Genomic DNA, 18,801 nt, shown 5'->3' with positions numbered 1-18,801 from the left:
AAATGTGTTATATTTTGTCCCTTAAATAAATACATATTTTTAAAGGCACTGAGTGCAAGTCTCAGGGCATCTGAAATAGAGCTAGCAGCTACACACCTTGTATGTAAGAATTACTGTACCTCCGAAAGGGATCTGTTGTGAGGGGTTTTTTCACATTTGCCTCCTGTCCTTCATTCAAGTAACTCAGAGCCACTTTCTAGCTTCACAATAGGTTAGCTATGCCAAAAGGGTGATTTCCCCAGGACTGTCCTGCGAGCTTCATATGTCAATAGCAATTTTGCACATCCAATCTCAATATTCCAGCTGCCTTACTTTTTCAAAATTCTTATGCACAGCATACCCTCCAACTTTTATCTGATGAAAATAGGGATGTCCCATTCCATGATAATTTTACTTTTTATACCCCACACATCTTACTGGGTTGCCCCAGCCACTCTGGATAGCTTCCAACACATATAAAAACATAATAAAACATTAAACATTTTTTTTAAAATCCCTATACAGGATTGCCTTCAGATGACTCGGGAGTCAAATAACTCCATACCCCCCAACATTTCTCCAATGAAAATAAGGACATCCTAAGGAAAAGTGGGACATTCTGGGATCAAATCAGAAACTGGATCAGTTTCTCTAAATCAGGGACGTCCCTGGAAAGTAGGGACACTTGGAGGGTCTGTATACAGTGTGCATATAGTCCTACAAGGAGCTGACCTGGGCTAGGCCCCTGCAGTTCACAGAAGTGGTCAAAAACCTGCTTCTCTCTTGCAAGGAAGTCCCTTATAGGGCACATCACAGCAGCCCATACTCTGGCCACTAATTTTGCAATATGTGAAGCCACTCTCCATCTCCTTCAGATCTGATTCTAGGACTGAAATGTTCCAAGAGACACTAATCAGTAAGAGAATTCCTCTCTCGTCTATATTTTCTCTCCCACAGAAGATAGTTTTTAATGTAAAATGCTCAGAGAACTTTGGTTATTGGGCAGTATAGAAATATAGCTGTCAACTTTTCCCTTTTCTTGTGAGGAATCCTATTCGGAATAAGGGAATTTCCCTTTAAAAAAGGGAAACATTGACAGCTATGTATAGAAATGTGCAAGGATGGCTGCAATGCTAACTCCACTTACCTGGGACTTGGGAGTAAGCACCACTGAATTCAGTAGGACTTACTTATGAGAAAACATGGTTGAGTTGCTCCATCAGTAAATATATTAAGTAAGTAAATACCAGGAGAAATGTAAATAAGGTCAGGTGTGCTCCTGTGTCATGTTGTGGGCGGAGTGGTTCTTGCTACCTCCTCTGTGTGTATAAATAAACACACACCCCAAACAGTTTTGCTGCGTATTGGAACCCATACTGGGATTTCTTCTCCACCATGAAGCTGACACTTGTCCTTCTGCTCCTTGCTCTGGCATGCTGCTCCTTGGATGCGCATCACCATGGTAAGCGTCACTCCTCTGGTAACTATCACTATGATGGCTCTTTGTCTTAAGAAACAAAAATAATCCAGTCTAATGTCTTCAGATATGGCATCTACAAATGAGATGCAGGAGAACTTCAGCAAAATCATGAATGCCCGTACCTGACACTTCAGGCATACTCTCCTGAGGTAACTGCAGTGGCAACCAGGGGCCCAGGATAAAAGATGGTCTTTGAGGACCCTCGACCGATGCAACCCCCTCCCCTAATGCTGTCTGCAGTGAACATAGTATATTTGTGTAAATGAAATATCAGCACAATACCAGGGTGACGCTGTGGTCTAAACCACAGAGCCTAGGGCTTGCCGATCAGAAGGTCGGCGGTTCAAATCCCCGCAACGGGGTGAGCTCCTGTCGCTCGGTCCCTGCTCCTGCCAACCTAGCAGTTCGAAAGCACGTCAAAGTGCAAGTAGATAAATAGGTACCACTCCGGCGGGAAGATAAACGGCATTTCTGTGCACTGTTCTGGTTCGCCAGAAGCGGCTTAGTCATGCTGGCCACATGACCCGGAAGCTGTCTGCGGACAAACATCTTCTCCCTCGGCCAGTAAAGCGAGATGAGCATTGCAACCCCAGAGTCATTTGCAACTGGACTTAACGGTCAGGGGTCCCTTTACCTTTACCTATTTGCATTGTAAACTTTAAAATGTAGTATTTAATGCTGGTCATTAAATTAATAAAATTAAATAAATAATAACCATGAATATTGACTCACTAGCCTAGTGATGTTCATGGGTATCCATGAATGTATCTATCTAGCCTACTTTAATAGAGCTCAGAAGCAGTTCCTTCCAATCTAGGAAATTACGAATCATCAGAATAGCTGTACATTTTTACAGTCATTAAAATTAAGAGCAGAAATGATAACCTATTCTTATAATTCAAGCAAAGCATCATTTTTTGCAAGAATTAACAAAACATCTGATTCTTAAACAAGTAGCCAAGTTAGATGACTTGCTTCTAGTTTGGTGAAAGAAATTTCTCAAAAGAGATTTGCCTAGCTAGCTTACTTTCTTCTGAGAGCATAAGATAGGGGTCAAGCCTATCTTGCCCCTTGGTAAATCTTGGGTGCTCCTTTGTCAGAGGGGGCAAGGGAAGGATAAGGAAGCCCTGTCCATAAGTCAGATCCAGCCCACAGCTGAATTTCATATGGAGGCCACTCAGTATTCTCCCCAAGAAAGACCTGGGTGGACATGAGCATTGGGTGCCACTGCCTGAAAGCTCATGCTCACTTCCCTTCTGCCTTCTCTATTCATCTGGTAGGTGCAGAGGCTGAGAAAACCAGCATGCCTCTCCACTGTCCCCAGGTGGGCTGGAGGGAGATGATGGAAACACTTCCTCCTGTCTCTCATTTCACAGATTTGCACCTGCCTACCTGTCCATTAATGTAGGAGTGTCCACATTACACTCTCTCCATTTCAGGGTTGTCCCACATCTTTCCTCCTTTTAATGTGGGGTTGTTTTTTTCCAATCCTTGGAAAGCCCAAAGAGGCCAGGATTGAAAAACCTTGCAATAATGAAGAAACAGGAATGTGCAAATCCATGCTTTGCTCCAGTGTGGACAAGCTCATAGCATCTGCTGGTGTAAGTGCTTCTGTCTTGCAGTCTTCTTCTCTGGCATCCCAGCTGGATCCTGGGCAGGGCAGACTGAAGTGGGCTATCATGGTTGCAGCCAGTTATCACTTAGTTTTTATTTACTTTTTAAAGATGATACTAAAGAAGAGTATGAGTGTGTAGATTTAAAGTGTTTTTAACAGCCTGTTTGGGTTTTCATTTTCCTTCTTCCTAGATTCCCACAAAACATGCAAACCTATGGAGAAATTTCTAGGTGCAAAGTTTTCCGGAACAGATTCTGATTATATGGAAGAACTTGAACGTTATTCTGACAATGAAGATGGCATCCAAGCTGCAATGGAAGTAAAAGATCTTATTGAAACATTTTCGGATGAGAAACGTTCGGAATACTTGAAACTTCTGGTAATTTTAAGCATTGTCCTTTTTCTTGCTGGCTTTTTGTGTTTCTAACTCATAACAAGAGACGGGGGGGGGGATATGATATTGTGATTGCCAAACAGAATGATCTCCTCTCTCCTCCTGCTGCATGCTGTTCTGGGGGTTCTCCTGGCGCCCCAGAAGGGATTGGGGGGTAGAAGGGGAGTCATATTGCACTAGTGGGAGCCTGTGAACTGACTTCTGCTAGCACACTGGGTTAATTGAATCCAACCCAGGATGTATATGTTCCCCCCATCTAATTTTTTAATTTCATTTTTATTGATGAATTTATAAGAGTACAAAATACAGAACTGAAAAATAAAAGAAAAAGTGAAAGAAAAGGAAGGGAGGAAGGGGGGGGGGAGATACATTACATCAATCCATAATTCCATTTCATCGACTTCCCATCCATCTTTCCATGGTTCCCTAAAGTTTCCCTTTCCTGCTGCATATTCTATTTTTTCTAACTATTTAAACATTCAAATACTTCCCGGTATAAACTATAACTGCTGAGCTTACTCCAAAGTTCTAACATTTTTACAATGGTTTTTTAGGTAGTCTACAAATGGCTTCCGTCCAAGGAATGTATATGTTCTCACCTATCCCACAAATTACAGTCTTTTGGTTTTAAGAGAGTGTTTTACCCTGCAGATTGAAAGTCATATGACAAAATCTGATGCTCTAAAATGGTTTTAGTTGCCTGACCCCAGCACTCTCCACATACTAATTTACATCCACAGCACATGTATCTGTATTCACTTTTCATCCCAGATAAATGTTTGCGTGCCCAGGCAGAGACCCCCGACCCCAAGAGCCATGAATGACTCATGAATGACTCATGACAACGTGTTATGGGATTAAACTGGCCACAACTTTATTTAAACTTTCAGATGTAGGAAGACCTTAGCTTACGCATTGGGCATGTATCCCTCCCAGTCCCCAGCTGGGGATCTGGGGCACATCCGGGTAATCAGGTCTGTCTGGGAAGTGGGCTGGCTCTGGAAGACATTTGTTTATGCAGTGTCCACCACCATTTCACTGCAACACTGGCGAGTGCACTGACAACTTTTCAGCTTATGGCCCTTTAATGGGGAACCCTGGGATCGCCGCCGCAGGGGGGGAGCATCACCGCTTCACGCCCCCCCCCCCATATAGGGAAGATAGACTAAAGGATTCCACCCAAGGCCTAAAACCGCCAAAGTTGTGACATCTGCTACGGGGAAGGCGAAACTTGCCAATGCAGGGAAATTCCTTCCCGGTCCCTTAACAGCAACCATCCTAAGACCGTAGCAGCTCCTGAATACCTGTAAAAAAAGTTAACGTGGAATAAAAGAGCATTAAACAAAGGGAGGGTGGGGAGGGTGAAGGTCTGGAACCGACTGTGTGTTGTCAGGTAGGCTCCACCCCTTTTAACTACACAAAGAGCTCCGCCTCCCCCTCCCCCCCCCCCAGATAGGTTTATTAGAACTGAGGTTTGGTGGGAACCTCAAAGGGCTGTGACGTGGGGAGGTGGACCAGGAACTTCTGCCATTGTCTCAGGGATCAGGGTACCTCGTGCGGCCACGCAAAGGGCGCCCTCCGGTTGATGGGAGAGCGGTCATTACACAGGTTGCCTATGCCATACATGCGAACCGAGGTACAGAAAGGAGGCAAATATACCACCCCATGAGGCAATCTCCTACCGTTTGAGAAGCAGGCTGATGCTTAAATCCAAGACACAAATACTTTTTCTTCCAACACCCTTGAGTTGGCTCGACTAGAACTCCCTCAAGCCCTGTCTACCTCACCCCTTCCCTTCATCCTCATTCATAAGGATCCCTGAAGCCTCATGGCCAATAGCTGTGCCTCTCCCAGCTTTACTTTACCTTTCTAATCTCCCAGCCATTCTTCACCAGCAGGCCCTGCTGACAAGGAGAAAGGCAGTGGTACGGCCCTTGGTGGTCCTTCAGATTAACCCTACTACTGTTTCAGCCCTCTTTTCTTTCTTTCTTTCTTTCTTTCTTTCTTTCTTTCTTTCTTTCTTTCTTTCTTTCTTTCTTTCTTTCCCTTCTGTATAATAAAAAATACCTAAGTGGTGAACAAGAGTATATGAAAATATGTACATAAAGTCACTGGAGCTACATTGCACAGCTGTGATTTCTTTCTTCTTTGTCATTCAGCACTCTGTACTCACCCGGATTTCATTTCATTTCAGAAAAACTTAATGCACAAGTGCAAAAAAGACTGGAAGAACTGATCTTTGGATGATGCTACGCTGATTCCACAAACTGACTACCAATTCCTGAAATATCATATGATTGATCCATTCTTCTATTTCACTTGTACTGCCCTTGTTCAAAGAAGCTCCCTGTGGGGCAATAATCATTATGCGACAGAAAACCTGTTCTGCAATCAGTCATATTCAAATTGTTATTAAACTTACTGCCTTGCATTCCTTTGCTCAAGTTTCATTCCTGTAGGCTGTTAAATGTGTACTATTTGCACTGATCTCTTGAGATTTGCTAGAGCCAGCCAGAGACTATGTTAGAGCAGAACAAGGAATATTCTGAACAGCGAGTTGCTGGCCCAGCCCTTCTCTACAACCTAGAGAGGGCCCTTGTGTTGCTAGTTTGAGAGACAGGCAGTTGGGCTTCCCTAACTTCCAAATCTTTTTTGTGGGAGTGGGGAGAGTGGCTAGTACTAGGGACAAAGTGCTATAATGGTCAGTCAGATACATGGATTCCAGAAAGTCATGGAAGCAGGTGGTAGAGTTTATGGGCCCCAACTCTGATCCCAGGAACAGGAATGCAGCTGATAGAATTGATATGCTCACCTGTGAATAAATGTCTACACACGCACACACACCCCACAAATGTGAGTAAATGCACTCGCACGCTCATGATATTGACATGTGCTAGACAGTCAGGAGCTTATATTACAAGGTTAAGCTAGAGGAAACCATTCATTTGTCCACTTTTTCAAAATAGACAAGACCTTTCTGCAGGCAATATGATTAGCCCAGGGATGATGAACAAAACATTTCAATAAGGAACAAAGACTGCCAAATGCATCATGTGACTCTAGTCAGTGGCCTCATCTGCACAATACAATTATAGCACTATCATAACACTTTAACCGTTCTGGCTTCTCCCAAAGAATTCTGGGAAATATACTTTATTAAGGTGCTGGGCACTCCTTCCTCCAAGCAGCCCCCCCATCTCTAGACCTTCTTTCTTGCCAAACCACTGTAATTGGATATTGCAGAAAAATGGATTCAGTTTAGTCCCACAAGGCTTGCGCTCTTGTTTAAGAAGTCTTACTGCAGCATCTTGCACTTCTCTGAACCTGGTAGGACTCTTAACATAACGTAAGAATATAAGATGATCCTGCTGTATCAGACCAATGGCCCATCTAGTCCAGCTTGCTGTTCCCACAGGGGTCAACCAGGTGCCTATGGGAAGCCTGCAAGTTGGACAACAGCATTCTGCTCACCTGAAACTCCCAGCAACTGGGATTCAGATGTATGTTGGCTCCCAAGGTAGGACAAGGGTATCAATGCTAGTAGCCACTGATGGTCTCACCCCCCATGAATTTGTCTAATCCTTTTGGAAAGCCATTCAAGTTGGTGGCCATCACAGCCTCTTGAGGGATCAAGTTCCATAGTTTAACTATCTGCCCTGAATCTTCCAGCATTCTGCTTCATTGGATGCCCATGAGTTCTAATGTTATGAAAGAAGCAGAAAAACACTTTCTCCATGTCATGCATAATTTCTGTCACATCACCTTTTTTCTCTGAACTAAAAAGTCAAAAATTCTGCAGCATTTCCTCACAGAGAAATTACTCCACCTTCTTGATAGATTTGTCTAATGGTGTTTTAAATTCCTTTTCTAGGTATCTTCTGTTGTGGAGGTGGGGGGTGATTAAGAAAATCAATCCTCCTGGCAATATCTGGGAATCACACAGTTTAGGACATTCCACACCTTTCCTCAGCAGAGTTTCTTGTTCACTGAGAAAAATAAAGCTCACGTATATGTAAACTCAGCTTTAATAATAAAGAAAACTGTAACAAGATAACATAATGAAAGAAACTAAATACGATGACATGAGGCAAGTTTGAGGCACGAAACAAGAAGAGACAGTTGGTCCCTCCTAACTGAAACTTAACAGAACACACTGAAGGGAGGGGCTGATTCTGGAGCAGAACACACAAGCCCCTCCCACCAGATACCTGGCACTCTACTATTCAAATTAGGCCCTAGTGTTTTTCTTACATCTTCAGCATGGGATTTGCCCTTTCCACAGCTGCTACACCCTGAGTCAAATATTCCTTCAGCTACTACCCCAAGGTCTCAGTCCTGATCAGTCACTGCCAGTTCAGACCCTATGAGTGTATATGTAAAATTAAGATTATTTTTCACCACAATATGCATCACTTTACACTTGTTTACCCTGAATTGCATTTCCCATTTACTGCCCATTACCTCAATTTGGAGAGGGCTTTTTGGAGCCCTTTGCAAAATCTTTTCATGCTAATGACTCTGAACAATCTATTATCTTCCACAAACTTGGCTACCTCACTGCTTACCCCTAACTCTAGATCATTTCGAACAAGCCAAAGATCACAAGTCCCAATACCAATCCTTGTGGGATTCCACTTTCCACGTGTCTCCATTTGGAGGACTGTCCATTGATTCCTGTTCTCTGTTTTCTTAACCAATATCTCACCCACAAGAAGACTTCTCCTCTTATTCCATGACTGCTAACCTTACTAAACTTTCATGAGGTACCCTGTTAAAGGTTTTTGAAAGCCCAGGTACACTACATCACTGGAGCAGTTCTATCTATATGCTTGTTGACACTCCAAAATAAATCTAATAGCTTCGTCAGAAAGCCATGCAGAAGCCATGCTGGCTCTGCTTCTTGATGATGTACAAACAGCCTGCCTATCTCTCATAAGAGTACATAAAAAAGGCAGTGCCTATCCCCAGAGAGGCGGAATACCCTCCAAGCAGCAGCATTGGGGTAAAGTGGCTGTATCCACCTTGTATATTACTGAGCTACTCAGTTAGCATGACCAACAGCCAGGGGATAGGAATGTTGTATTCCAGAAACATCTGGAGAGCCATAAGTTCCTTATCCTTGACAAGATCTCCTGAAAAGTTTTTAAGGGTTGATCAATCCATTAATTCATCTGATAGTATGCTTGTGAGCACGCCTCTTCTACAGCACACGAAGGTGCGAAATTTGCCTCAGATCAGACACTCAATAACAAACACACAAAGTTGCCTTGCACAGGCTCAGATCATTTTCCATCTAGGCCACACAGACGTATTAGCGTATGCACTAGATTGGCTCTGCACAGCCCTGACCTCACCAGCACCTTCCCCTTCCAGTACATGGAAGTGATGCTACCTCTGTCAAATGTTGTTGTTGCAGCTCCACCCAACCAGCTGAGCTGCTCTTGATCTCTCACAATAGTATACAACACTTTTAAAATGGGTCAGATTTCTTCTCATGGTAAGTCTCGTGATTATTATTATTTTAAATCTTTGGCCCTTTTCACTTTGTTTTTAGCTAAGGAATCTTTCTCTCCTCCACACAAGGAAAAGATAACAAGGAAAGAAAAGGAGAAGGAAATCAGAAGAAACCTAGCTGGTTAGTAAAGATATCATTGTCTATACTGTCTGCTTATGAAATGAATGAATGAAGATGATCTGGAAAATTGGGGGGAGTGCATGAATTCAAAGCAGAATTCATAGCCTAGCCCAAAGACAATAGGTGGTATCCAATGAAGTAGTTCCATCAGTGGCAGAGCTTGGGGTCTCAAATTTCAGTGGAGCCCTGCACAACTTCAAAATTCAGCACCCTCTGCCTTTTGTGCTCCATTCTAAATCATAGTTGTGGTGTCCCCAGCGTTGCCACTCCCCAAAATCCGTTCCATTAGGACATGAATAAGAGGAAACACACAGGCCTGGGCATAAATCAATACGCAAAGGAGAAATGTCAATATATACGGTACACATCCTTCAATTTAGGTAATCCCATAATGACCTAAAGAATTTAAAAGCAACATTCATATTAGCAATACTTGGCAAAGTCAAGATAGTTTGGACTGTTTATAAAACCTCAGGCTATATGGATCATTTGCATTTACCTTACCATGGAACAACTTGCCCTTTCCTTTTTGCCTCCATCAACCATTTGCTCTCTATAACCTTGAAAATCTTACAGCCACTGATCTTTTGTCCTGCAATTTCATTTGCATATAATTGAATGCACATTTGGAAAGTTACTATATATTTATAAAGTGGTTGGGGTGCAGGAATCAAATCAAAGACACAGAATGAAAATCTGAGTGTATTTGTAATTGATTTAGCAGCTGCACACAGGGACTATTAAGTATAACACATGAGAGAGAGAGAGAGAGAGAGAGAGAGAGAGAGAGAGATTTTGTTTTGTTACGTTCTTGTCCCCAGAAACTCAGTGTGGCACTCGAGCCTCACAATACCCCTTTGAAGTACGCTATACCAAGAAAGAGTGATTTCCCAGGGCTACCCAGTGAGCTTCATATGGGAGCAGGGATTTGATGCATCGAAACTCAAGAGTACAGCCATAACTCTCTCTTGGCTCTCTTGTCTTCTTAAATCCTACGTACATTCTGCATATAGGTCAGTAGGAAGCCACACCTGACCCTCCTTGTGTTGTAGGAATTGATCTTGGTCTCTTCATCTTGCCAACCTTAAGTTTAGTTCACCCCATTTCCACAGCATTTTTTTTCTTCTTTTAAAAGCTGCCACAAAAATTCAGGTAGATGATATTCTGTATCAGTTTGCTGACAGACTGGCTCTTTCCCCCATCTTCAGTGCATACAAATAGTCAAAAATTTGATTTTGTCCCCTCAAGGAACTCTCTAATAGGGCACACCGCAGTAACCAACCCAGTGCATGCTGAATTTTAAATGCACGCAGCAGCTCTCCATCTCCTTTGGATTTGATCAGAAATGAGGAGGAGAACAATGTGAATAAGGGCATGTGTTGTGTTGTAGGCGGAGCAGCTCGTGGGCACATAGAGCTATATATATAGATGCCTGTGCTGCGCAGCTCAGGATCCCAGATAGTTTTGCTGTGTGCTGCAACCCGTCTGAGAATTTTTCTCCATCATGAAGCTGACACTCATCCTGCTCATCGCCCTAGCATGCTACTGCTCTACAGGTAAGCATCACTACTGAGACTTCTGGCTCTTGGTTTCAATAGACTCAAGAAGCAAACATTTAGTAGTATGGCATAACATTTCCAGAGATGCCATTTGTAAATGAAATACAGTAGAATCTCAGTGAAATGAACTCCAAGAGCTGGACGTTTTAGGCAATGAGACATCCTGGACCAGCTCCGCAGGGCCTCCACTCAAGTGCAGCACAATGCAAAGCAGGCTTTCTCAAAAGTAAGTCCTGTTGTGCCCAATGGGGCTTTCTCCCCAGTATGCTTTCTTTAAGATTGCACAGGCCACAATTAGGGATACTGGAGAATTCTGACGGAAATGGAAGCAGAAATCGCCACTGTTCACTTATTCGTTCCACATCTGGAATGAAAATCAGTCAATTGGATGCAATCGGTATTAGCTGTTGTCACTTTCAGTCTGGAAACGATACATGATTGATGAGTCGTCCCCCCCGCCCCCCCCCCCGCATTTGCCCCGTGTTTCCATTACATAGAAATGAATGAGGTTGAATAATGCAATGGCAATGTAATTACATAATTTACATAATTATGTAAAATTTGTCACATCGGACAGTGAGACGAGTAACATCGTTTCTTACATCCCTAGTGACAGTACTGAGCTCTAAAAAATCATTATGGCAACCAGATGCAATAAATAAATAAATAATAAGGACAAGGTTCCTGTAGCTTTTAAAATTTCAGCAGGTATAGTTTGGCATGGGAGGTGCATCTGCAGAAATCTCCTCTTTTACACAGCTGTCCCTGTCCCTTTTTTGAACCTGGGCACCCTAAAAATCACTAAAGATGATAGTCAGTGTGTTTAAGTGGGCTACAACAGGACTCAGTTTGATCTAGTGACATGTGAATTTTATGGTAAGTTAAGATGTCATATTTATGGCCTCCAATTTAGAAATTACTCGGCTGTGAAAAGGCCAGTTTTGGTTAGTGCTACACAGAGGAAGTATAGTATTTCCCCCCCGCCCCCCTGCATCTACAGACCCCAGGAAACATAGCACCCTCTGGTCAGGGCTGTGTGTCCCTGACATACAAACATGGTAAGGAAACAACATTCAAACCATCCTCATGTGGTGTCAGCACAAGAAAGTGCTTTTTCCGTGGAGATTTCTTGCAGAGAAATGGGCATCCAAGCTGGGCTGAGCTGGGCCCTCTCAGCTGAATCATGTTATTTCCATCCAGCTATCAGGTGATTATTTCTTTTTTTTCTAAGATGACAATAAAGAGTTTAAATAAAACACGTATAAAGTATTATAAATTCAGTTTTTGTTTTTGTTTTGTTTCCTCCTCCCCCCAGTTTATTCTGAGCTATGTCCTTCTGTCCAGAATTCAGTGACTGCATTCCTTTCTGGAACAGCGGATGACTTAAAAGAGGAGCTTAAGAAACACGTATCTCGTTCAAAGTATGGGATAAACAATGCACAGAAGGTGCAAAGTTGCACCCAGGATGAATTTACAGAAAAGGAAAAAGAGGGGTTATATGATCTTGTGGTAATTATCTATTTTGCCATTTTTTCCTTGCTTGTTTTTGGGGTATTTATTATACCTTGTCTTTCATCCCATCAAACTGTATTTGCAGTCTGCTATTTAAAAACATTATTTTAGCATGCATATCAAAGGCCACAAGTTAATATCTGATGATCTAAAAAGGATCTAAATTCTTTGTCCTGCCATCTATTATTACCAGAGCCTTCTCCATATGTCAGAGACTAATTCAGGTCATACAGTAATATCTCTAGTTTAATATGCATGCAGCAGGCCTGTGTCATCGTAAGGAAGACCCATCTTTCCAACCCTAAACCTGCCCAATTGTTCTGATGGTTGAACCAAGTGAATCGAGGCAAAGTTGCCTTTTATTGACTTTCAGTCATTTTCACCATGGCATGATCTTCTACTGTTCAGGAAGCAGGCTGTTGAGTAACGCTCGCCAAGAACCAGCTAGTCCCAACCTTCCTCATTTCCTTTATCGCCTGTACTTACATTTGTTTCATTTCATTTCAGAAAAAGATGGTTGACAAATGCAGCAGCGACGAGTAATTCTGATCTATGGAAGAAGTCAATCAAATTCCACATGCTGACTACTGATATTGGTTGCTGGAAAATATTGATCCATTCTTCTATTTCTTTGATCCTGTCATTGACGTCGGAGCTCCTGCCTCCCTTTGAAGCAATAATCATATGCTGCAGAAAAGCTAGAGAAATCTCCTGCCATGTTCTTCAATCATTCCTACTTGAATCATTATTAAAACCCGTGATTTGCATTTCTGTGCTGAAGATTCATTTTTCAGTGTGTATGATAAATGTCACAGTTAATCCAGAGACTACTTGAAGGATCTAGAGAACAATTCTAGAAAGGGAATTTAATTATTGTTGATATTTATTTATAAAAATATTTATATACCGCCAACTCAAAGCAGGGTAGAACAAAAGATAAAATGAAATGAAATAGTTTATTGTCACTTGTACAACTTGTATACAGTGAGATTACACGAGCACCCCCCACTCAGCTCTCTTAGTCTTAATTCCCCTCGTTTACTGACGCACACCCACCAAACCCAAAAGTCAGTTGCCCTGTTGTTATCTTTTCATTCAGCAGCCTAACAGCCCACGGATAGAAGCTGTTCTTTATCCTGTTGGTGTGACTAATCATGCTTCTATATCTTCTGCCCGATATTCTTGCTGATATTAAGGTGCAAGTGGTTCCCTAGGCACCATGTAGATATTTTTTGGACCTCCCCTCTATACACTGATTCGTCTCCACCTCTTATTAAGCCCATTATGGTGGTGTTATCTTCAATCTTAATAATTGCAGTAGATGGGTCAGATGATAAAAGGACACTAAAGGATTGTTGGGGTCCGCTAATCAGGCCCAAGCTGCCTTGGTCACTGAAAGGCCAATAAATGCCATAGACAGAGTCCCATAATTACTCGTTTATTCAGCTGAGTAAAACAGAGCGGGCGAGCCACACTCACCAGTGTGATGGTGAAGCCATGCCTAAATAGCCTTTGTTCAGACTTTTTATAGGCATCCCCCCTGCCTTTCCCCCTTTTGAGGTTCCTAGCGCTGATCAAAACAGGACACCCTGCCTGGAGACCTTGAAGGGAAAAGCTTCCTGGCAGAGGGAAGTTTTCTGGAAAATTACCTAGCAATGTTATCTGGTCTTCACATATTTGTGGCTCACCCTCCGAAGTTATAAAGCAGGCAGTTTCTTTACAGAAGCAAAATGGCATCAGTTAGTCTAACCAAAAAACAGACAAGAACAGGCCTCTGTGGCTTTTCCTGAGACCTCACAGGATAAAATACAATAAAACAATAAATGGCAAAGGGCTAGCATTGCTGTATCAAAGGATTCTGTCTGAATGTGGTGCACAACTCTAATACAGTTAATAACAATATTCAGACTTGTGCATCCTGCAAATGACCTGCTTATCAAGCATTCATTCTGGTTTGCTTACATAAGCAACAGCACCCTCTACAGCGCAGCTCATGGTTGGCACAGAAAGTGGGAGCATAGCAAACAACCTAGTTCAGCCCACTCTGTGGAATGCAAAGATGAAGCATGTTGGGGGGGGGGAGGGAAGATGCACACTCTCCCACCATCACCCTGCCTTCTCACCATCCAAAGACACATTCCGTCAGTAAAAAAACAAAAACCTCAAGGAGGCTGCAAAGCAAAACTGGAGGTGGGTGATCTGAGCATCGACAGGGAGGCTTGGATGGCTGTATCTGGTCCCCAGAGCCCAATATTCCCTATCTATGCACCCTTAACAAAATACAGTTCCCAGGAAGCTGCTATTTTCTGCTTCACCTCAAGCAGCAAATTGTCTTGGAGGGCACATCTGGAGGGCACCATGCTGGCGACTCCTGATCGATTGGATTCGCTGGGTTTAATTGTTTTAGTCGTTTTGTTCTATGCTGAAGTTATTTTTTTATTGGGCTTCTTTACTTTCTGATTTATTTTAAGGTTTTTGATAATAGTATAAATGCAGTGTAAAAATGCAGGCTAAACCAGCTTCCTGGCCAGGAATCACCTGGGGAACCATGTGGCTCTGAGAAGTGGACAGAGACAGGAGAATTGGCAGGTTTTAAAAACTGGGCTTGGAATGCCTGAGGCAGAAGGGGAGGTGCTGCGTTTTCCAGGGACTTGGGGGGTGTGAGAAAGGAGGGGTCAGAACTTCATGTAGGAGCTGAAAGGCAGAACTATCTTGGCTGCATCCCAGAGGCTGAGGAAGATGGCTGGCTGCTCTGGACTCAAGATGGCTGAAGCTGTGAGAGAAGCAAGGAGAGACACTCTGGAGATGTAATGCTGTGTACTCCTCCATCCTAGGCTCAGGTTGTAAATAGGTGTTATTAAACCATATTTCTTAAAGACACTTGCTGTCTCTGTGCCTTGATCTGCCCAATGCAAACACAACCCTGGGTAAGTGCCTGGAACCCTGGAATCTGTGAAGACTAGGGTAGTGTGTAACAGTATTTTATATCAAAATAAGGTGGCTAAGTTCCATTAGCAATAGTGTCTGTTTTTACCGGAAACCCGAGGACACCTCTGACTCTGTACTATAGCATATCACAAATTATAATCTCCACGTGTTTCTAATTACTCCTACATTTTACAACACATGAAGTGAAGCTGTTTCACATATTGCAAAACCAGGTGGTAAGTGAATTTATCTTGCCCCTGAAATTAGGTAAGTCCAGCAACTATTCTGTTCTATTTTGACTTCTTTGTTTTGGGTTAGTATAACCCCTTGCATTGGGCCAATGATCTGCAGAATTATTTCAGATTGAAGATGAAACTCTTACAAATATCACCAGCCATGTAGTGTGGCATATTACAAACACCCAAGTGACTGCTACGAAGTCAGCTTTGCAACCAAAATGTTTGTGCCCTTCCCAGCAGTTCAGCTGGTGAGCAAAGAGCACTTGCCATCAAGAATACACAAAGCAGAGTTTGAATGCAAGGCAATGAGTTTAATGAAACAGGGAGTCTGAGTGATTTAGAAATATTATAGGAGGTTTCTTCAAGTTTTGTAGATCATGATGGATGCACTCTAAAGGAAAGATGGGGCTTCTTGATCAGCGAGAAGGAAGTGATGCAACTTGCAATTGGCTTTGTCTGGCTGCTGACCTGTAGCGTTGCTGTAGATTTCTTTTGAAAACTGAAGCTACTGGATTGAGTCGCAATTCTTCATCACTTTCCTCTGAAATTGAAAGAACAGATGAAAGGTCAGCATAAAGTGCCAGTGTCATCCCAACCTAACAATATGGGCTATATATTGTCTGGAAAGATGATTAAGTTTTTATAAAAGTTTTTACATCCTTACTATACTGGTGCTAGCCTTGATCTGAGTGGTATAGGAGCACCGTGCCTCTTCTTTATATACTAGAAACCAGAATACTACTCACACTGATACCCACCTGTTACTTTTCAATGGAATTCTGTTTGTGCCGCAGGGCTTCCCCTCCCCCTCCCAGCCCACTCTCAAAATCTCTTCTGAAGGATCCTCCAATCCTCTGGAGAAGATTTTGAAGGCACGTGCATGGTGGACTACAGGGGGGAGGAGGGAAGGGGGAAGTTTTGTTGCACAAGTGGAAGTCTTCTGCACTGGCTGAACAGCAGCTTAGATACAACCCAAAGACTCATGGGTATTCACTGGCGTTATATCAAACAAGGGAGTCAATAGGCTGGTCAGTTGGGAAAGAGGACGGGACTCCTGTACCTTTAACAGTTGTGTAGTAGAATTTCTGCAGGTGTAGCAAGTGACAACTGCTGGAATTCCTTCATCTAAACAATTATTACAGGAGCAGGAGCCACTATCCTGTTTTTCACCTGCTGGCCACCCTAGTTACACCTCATGAGCACCACTTTGTCCATTGAATTAGACGAAGGTAGGACCTTCAGTCATAACTAATTCAATATTGGTATCTTTGTTTAGCTCAGTGGTTATCAAACTTTTGGGTCGCACACACACCCAGGTCCCATGAACTCATTCCCAGCATCCCCTACCCTATAAAAAGCATCATTCAGAATAGTGGTTTGCACAACCCACTAAGGAAGATAAGAATGCAATAAAATTCAAAACAGTGACAATTAATTGCACAATTATTCAAAACAGACCGCTCCCTGCTGAAAGGCCCATTTCCACCTGGCCTAGGGGGTGGGGCCCACACTCACCCTGAACACCCTGGGACACTGCTGGAACAACTCTTGGGTTGGGGCAACTGGCTAAAATGTTTAAAATGGTTCTAATTTTGGTTGCTCTGCTTCATTTTTGTTGGTTAAATGTTTAGTTGTTTTTTAATGTTTGATATTTTGTTGTGTTTTATATGTTGTAAGCCACCCAGAGTACCCTACAGCCAGATGAGTAGGATATAAATTAAAAATATTATTGTTGTTGTTATTGTTGTTATTATTATTATTACTGAAATCCAGTTAAAACTATTTAGTTGAATTAATTCAACAGTGGAACCTCTGGCTTAGCCAGTTATCTCATAGATACACAATTATGCTGTACAAGTAGTCCACCACCTGAAATATGAAGGTAGAAATGTGATTTTAAAAGTTAAAGGATTGCATGCATGCAAAGACGTACCTAGGCTCCCTTGAACCCTTGGCAAGGAGCTATATCGGTAACTCCCCATCCCCACCACCAAATCCCTTCCACCTTTGGCAAGGAGATGCATCAGCACCTCTGAAGCCAGGAGAGAAAATGAACCACAAACTCAAAAGATTTGCTTTTTGTTGCCTTTCACCCTCCACCACTGACTTCTTCCATGAACATCGAGGTTAGGGTGTGTCTGCTGTGCCTCCCTTCCTCCTCCTCCTCCTCCTCCTCCATCTGTCTGTCTGCCTCCCTCCCCACCTCAGCTTCCCATGGTAGAGAGTGGGAACAAAACTATTTCTCCTTCTCCCCCACTCCCCACAAATGACTTAGCTTAATTTTCTAGATAGTTGTAGCAAAATATAATTACCACCACAGGAAGCAGAGTTGCTTTTTGCAAAAGGCTTAATTCGCCGACACATTCTTTCAATTTAAATACAGCATTCTTGGCATCACTGTCCTCTGTGTGCTTAGAAACTTCTTTCTCAACTTCATCGTCTGATTTAAAAAGCACCGTTTTTACGAAAGACTTGACAGGCTCACAGATGGAGAAAGCTGCATTAAAGCAAAACAAACAAACAAAACAAAAACACTAAAGAGCTGGCGATTTAAGAAATAACTTTTCACATACTGTACATTTTATTTCAGATTTTTGGAGTTTTAAATGTATAATGACAATAGTAACTGGGAAGAGTGTATGGCTTGATTATTTTTATTTATTCCTTGTTAGATTTATATACCGTCCTTCAAAAGATCTCAGGGCAGTTCACAGGATAAAAACACTAGATAAAAGCACAAATAAATAGTTAACACAGAAACAACAAAACCTCCCACAAACACATTTAAAAGGCTGTAGAATATTATCAGGAACGGGGAATGAGAAGAGAGAAATATAAAAGAAAAAACCTTTCCCACTTCTAGCTTCCTAATCAGCAAATTCTGCCTAAAAGGCAGAGGCTGAGTTGCAATATCTCAGTAGGAACACAGGCAGCTGCATTACACCAAATCAAGCCACTAACTTAGCACAGTCTACACTGACTGGCTGTAGCTCTGCAGAATTTCAGTCAAGGAGTCTTTGCCAGCCCTGCCTAGAGGGGCTGGAGACTGAAACTGAGACCTTCAGCATGTAATGCAAATGTAGCAACGTCCAAAGATCAATTAGATATCAGTAGAGAATGGTGTTCATGATTGCCAGTCGGTTATGCTAAGCTCTGCGTCTCCCTGCCACCGTTTTGCGACTGGTTCTGTCCCTGCACCACCACTTTGTGACAGTAATTTTCAGCCATGTCAGGTGGGACTTGAGGGGTCGAAGGCTTGAGAAACCCTGTTCAACAGTGTTCTCAGGCAGAGAGCCGTGCATGGCATTACGGATGCTTACCAGAGTTGCAGCTACATGCCAGGATGAGGAGCAGAAAGAGAAGGGTTGGCTTCATAGCAGCAAGGACCGCTTCCTAGAAATAGCTGAAATGCTTTGTGACTTCCTTTGGAACCTAAGGCGCACAGCCGAGAAAGAAGGAG

The 18,801-nt window shown here is 42.7% G+C and overlaps 1 protein-coding gene and 1 long non-coding RNA gene across 2 annotated transcripts; one reads left to right on the top strand and one right to left on the bottom strand.

Moving 5' to 3' along the window:
- Window positions 1–10,503: 10,503 nt before the first annotated feature.
- Window positions 10,504–12,941, top strand: LOC310693710 (uncharacterized protein). The gene is made up of 3 exons (XM_083476075.1): window positions 10,504–10,659; window positions 11,978–12,171; window positions 12,682–12,941. Exons 1-3 carry the CDS (start codon window positions 10,608–10,610, stop codon window positions 12,715–12,717), a joined length of 282 nt encoding a protein of 93 aa, XP_083332201.1. The 5' UTR covers window positions 10,504–10,607; the 3' UTR covers window positions 12,718–12,941.
- A 2,690-nt stretch (window positions 12,942–15,631) lies between these two features.
- LOC310697409 lies at window positions 15,632–18,801 on the bottom strand. The gene is made up of 3 exons (XR_014521020.1): window positions 18,662–18,801; window positions 17,654–17,838; window positions 15,632–15,882 (listed from the first exon to the last, which is right to left on the bottom strand). It is a non-coding gene; the product is annotated as an uncharacterized lncRNA (long non-coding RNA).

This window comes from Podarcis liolepis, assembly GCF_965112155.1.
Source record: "Podarcis liolepis genome assembly, chromosome: 1".
NCBI lineage: Eukaryota > Metazoa > Chordata > Lepidosauria > Squamata > Lacertidae > Podarcis > Podarcis liolepis.
The sequence above is the reverse complement of the archived record's forward strand: the minus strand, read 5'-3'. Positions and strand labels throughout refer to the sequence as shown.

Coding starts and splice junctions, on each gene's coding strand:
- LOC310693710 (XM_083476075.1), top strand. CDS start 10,608: ATGAAGCTGACACTCATCCTGCTCATCGCCCTAGCATGCTACTGCTCT. Junction 10,660..11,977: donor AGCATGCTACTGCTCTACAG/GTAAGCATCACT, acceptor TCCTCCCCCCAG/TTTATTCTGAGCTATGTCCT. Junction 12,172..12,681: donor AGGGGTTATATGATCTTGTG/GTAATTATCTAT, acceptor ATTTCATTTCAG/AAAAAGATGGTTGACAAATG.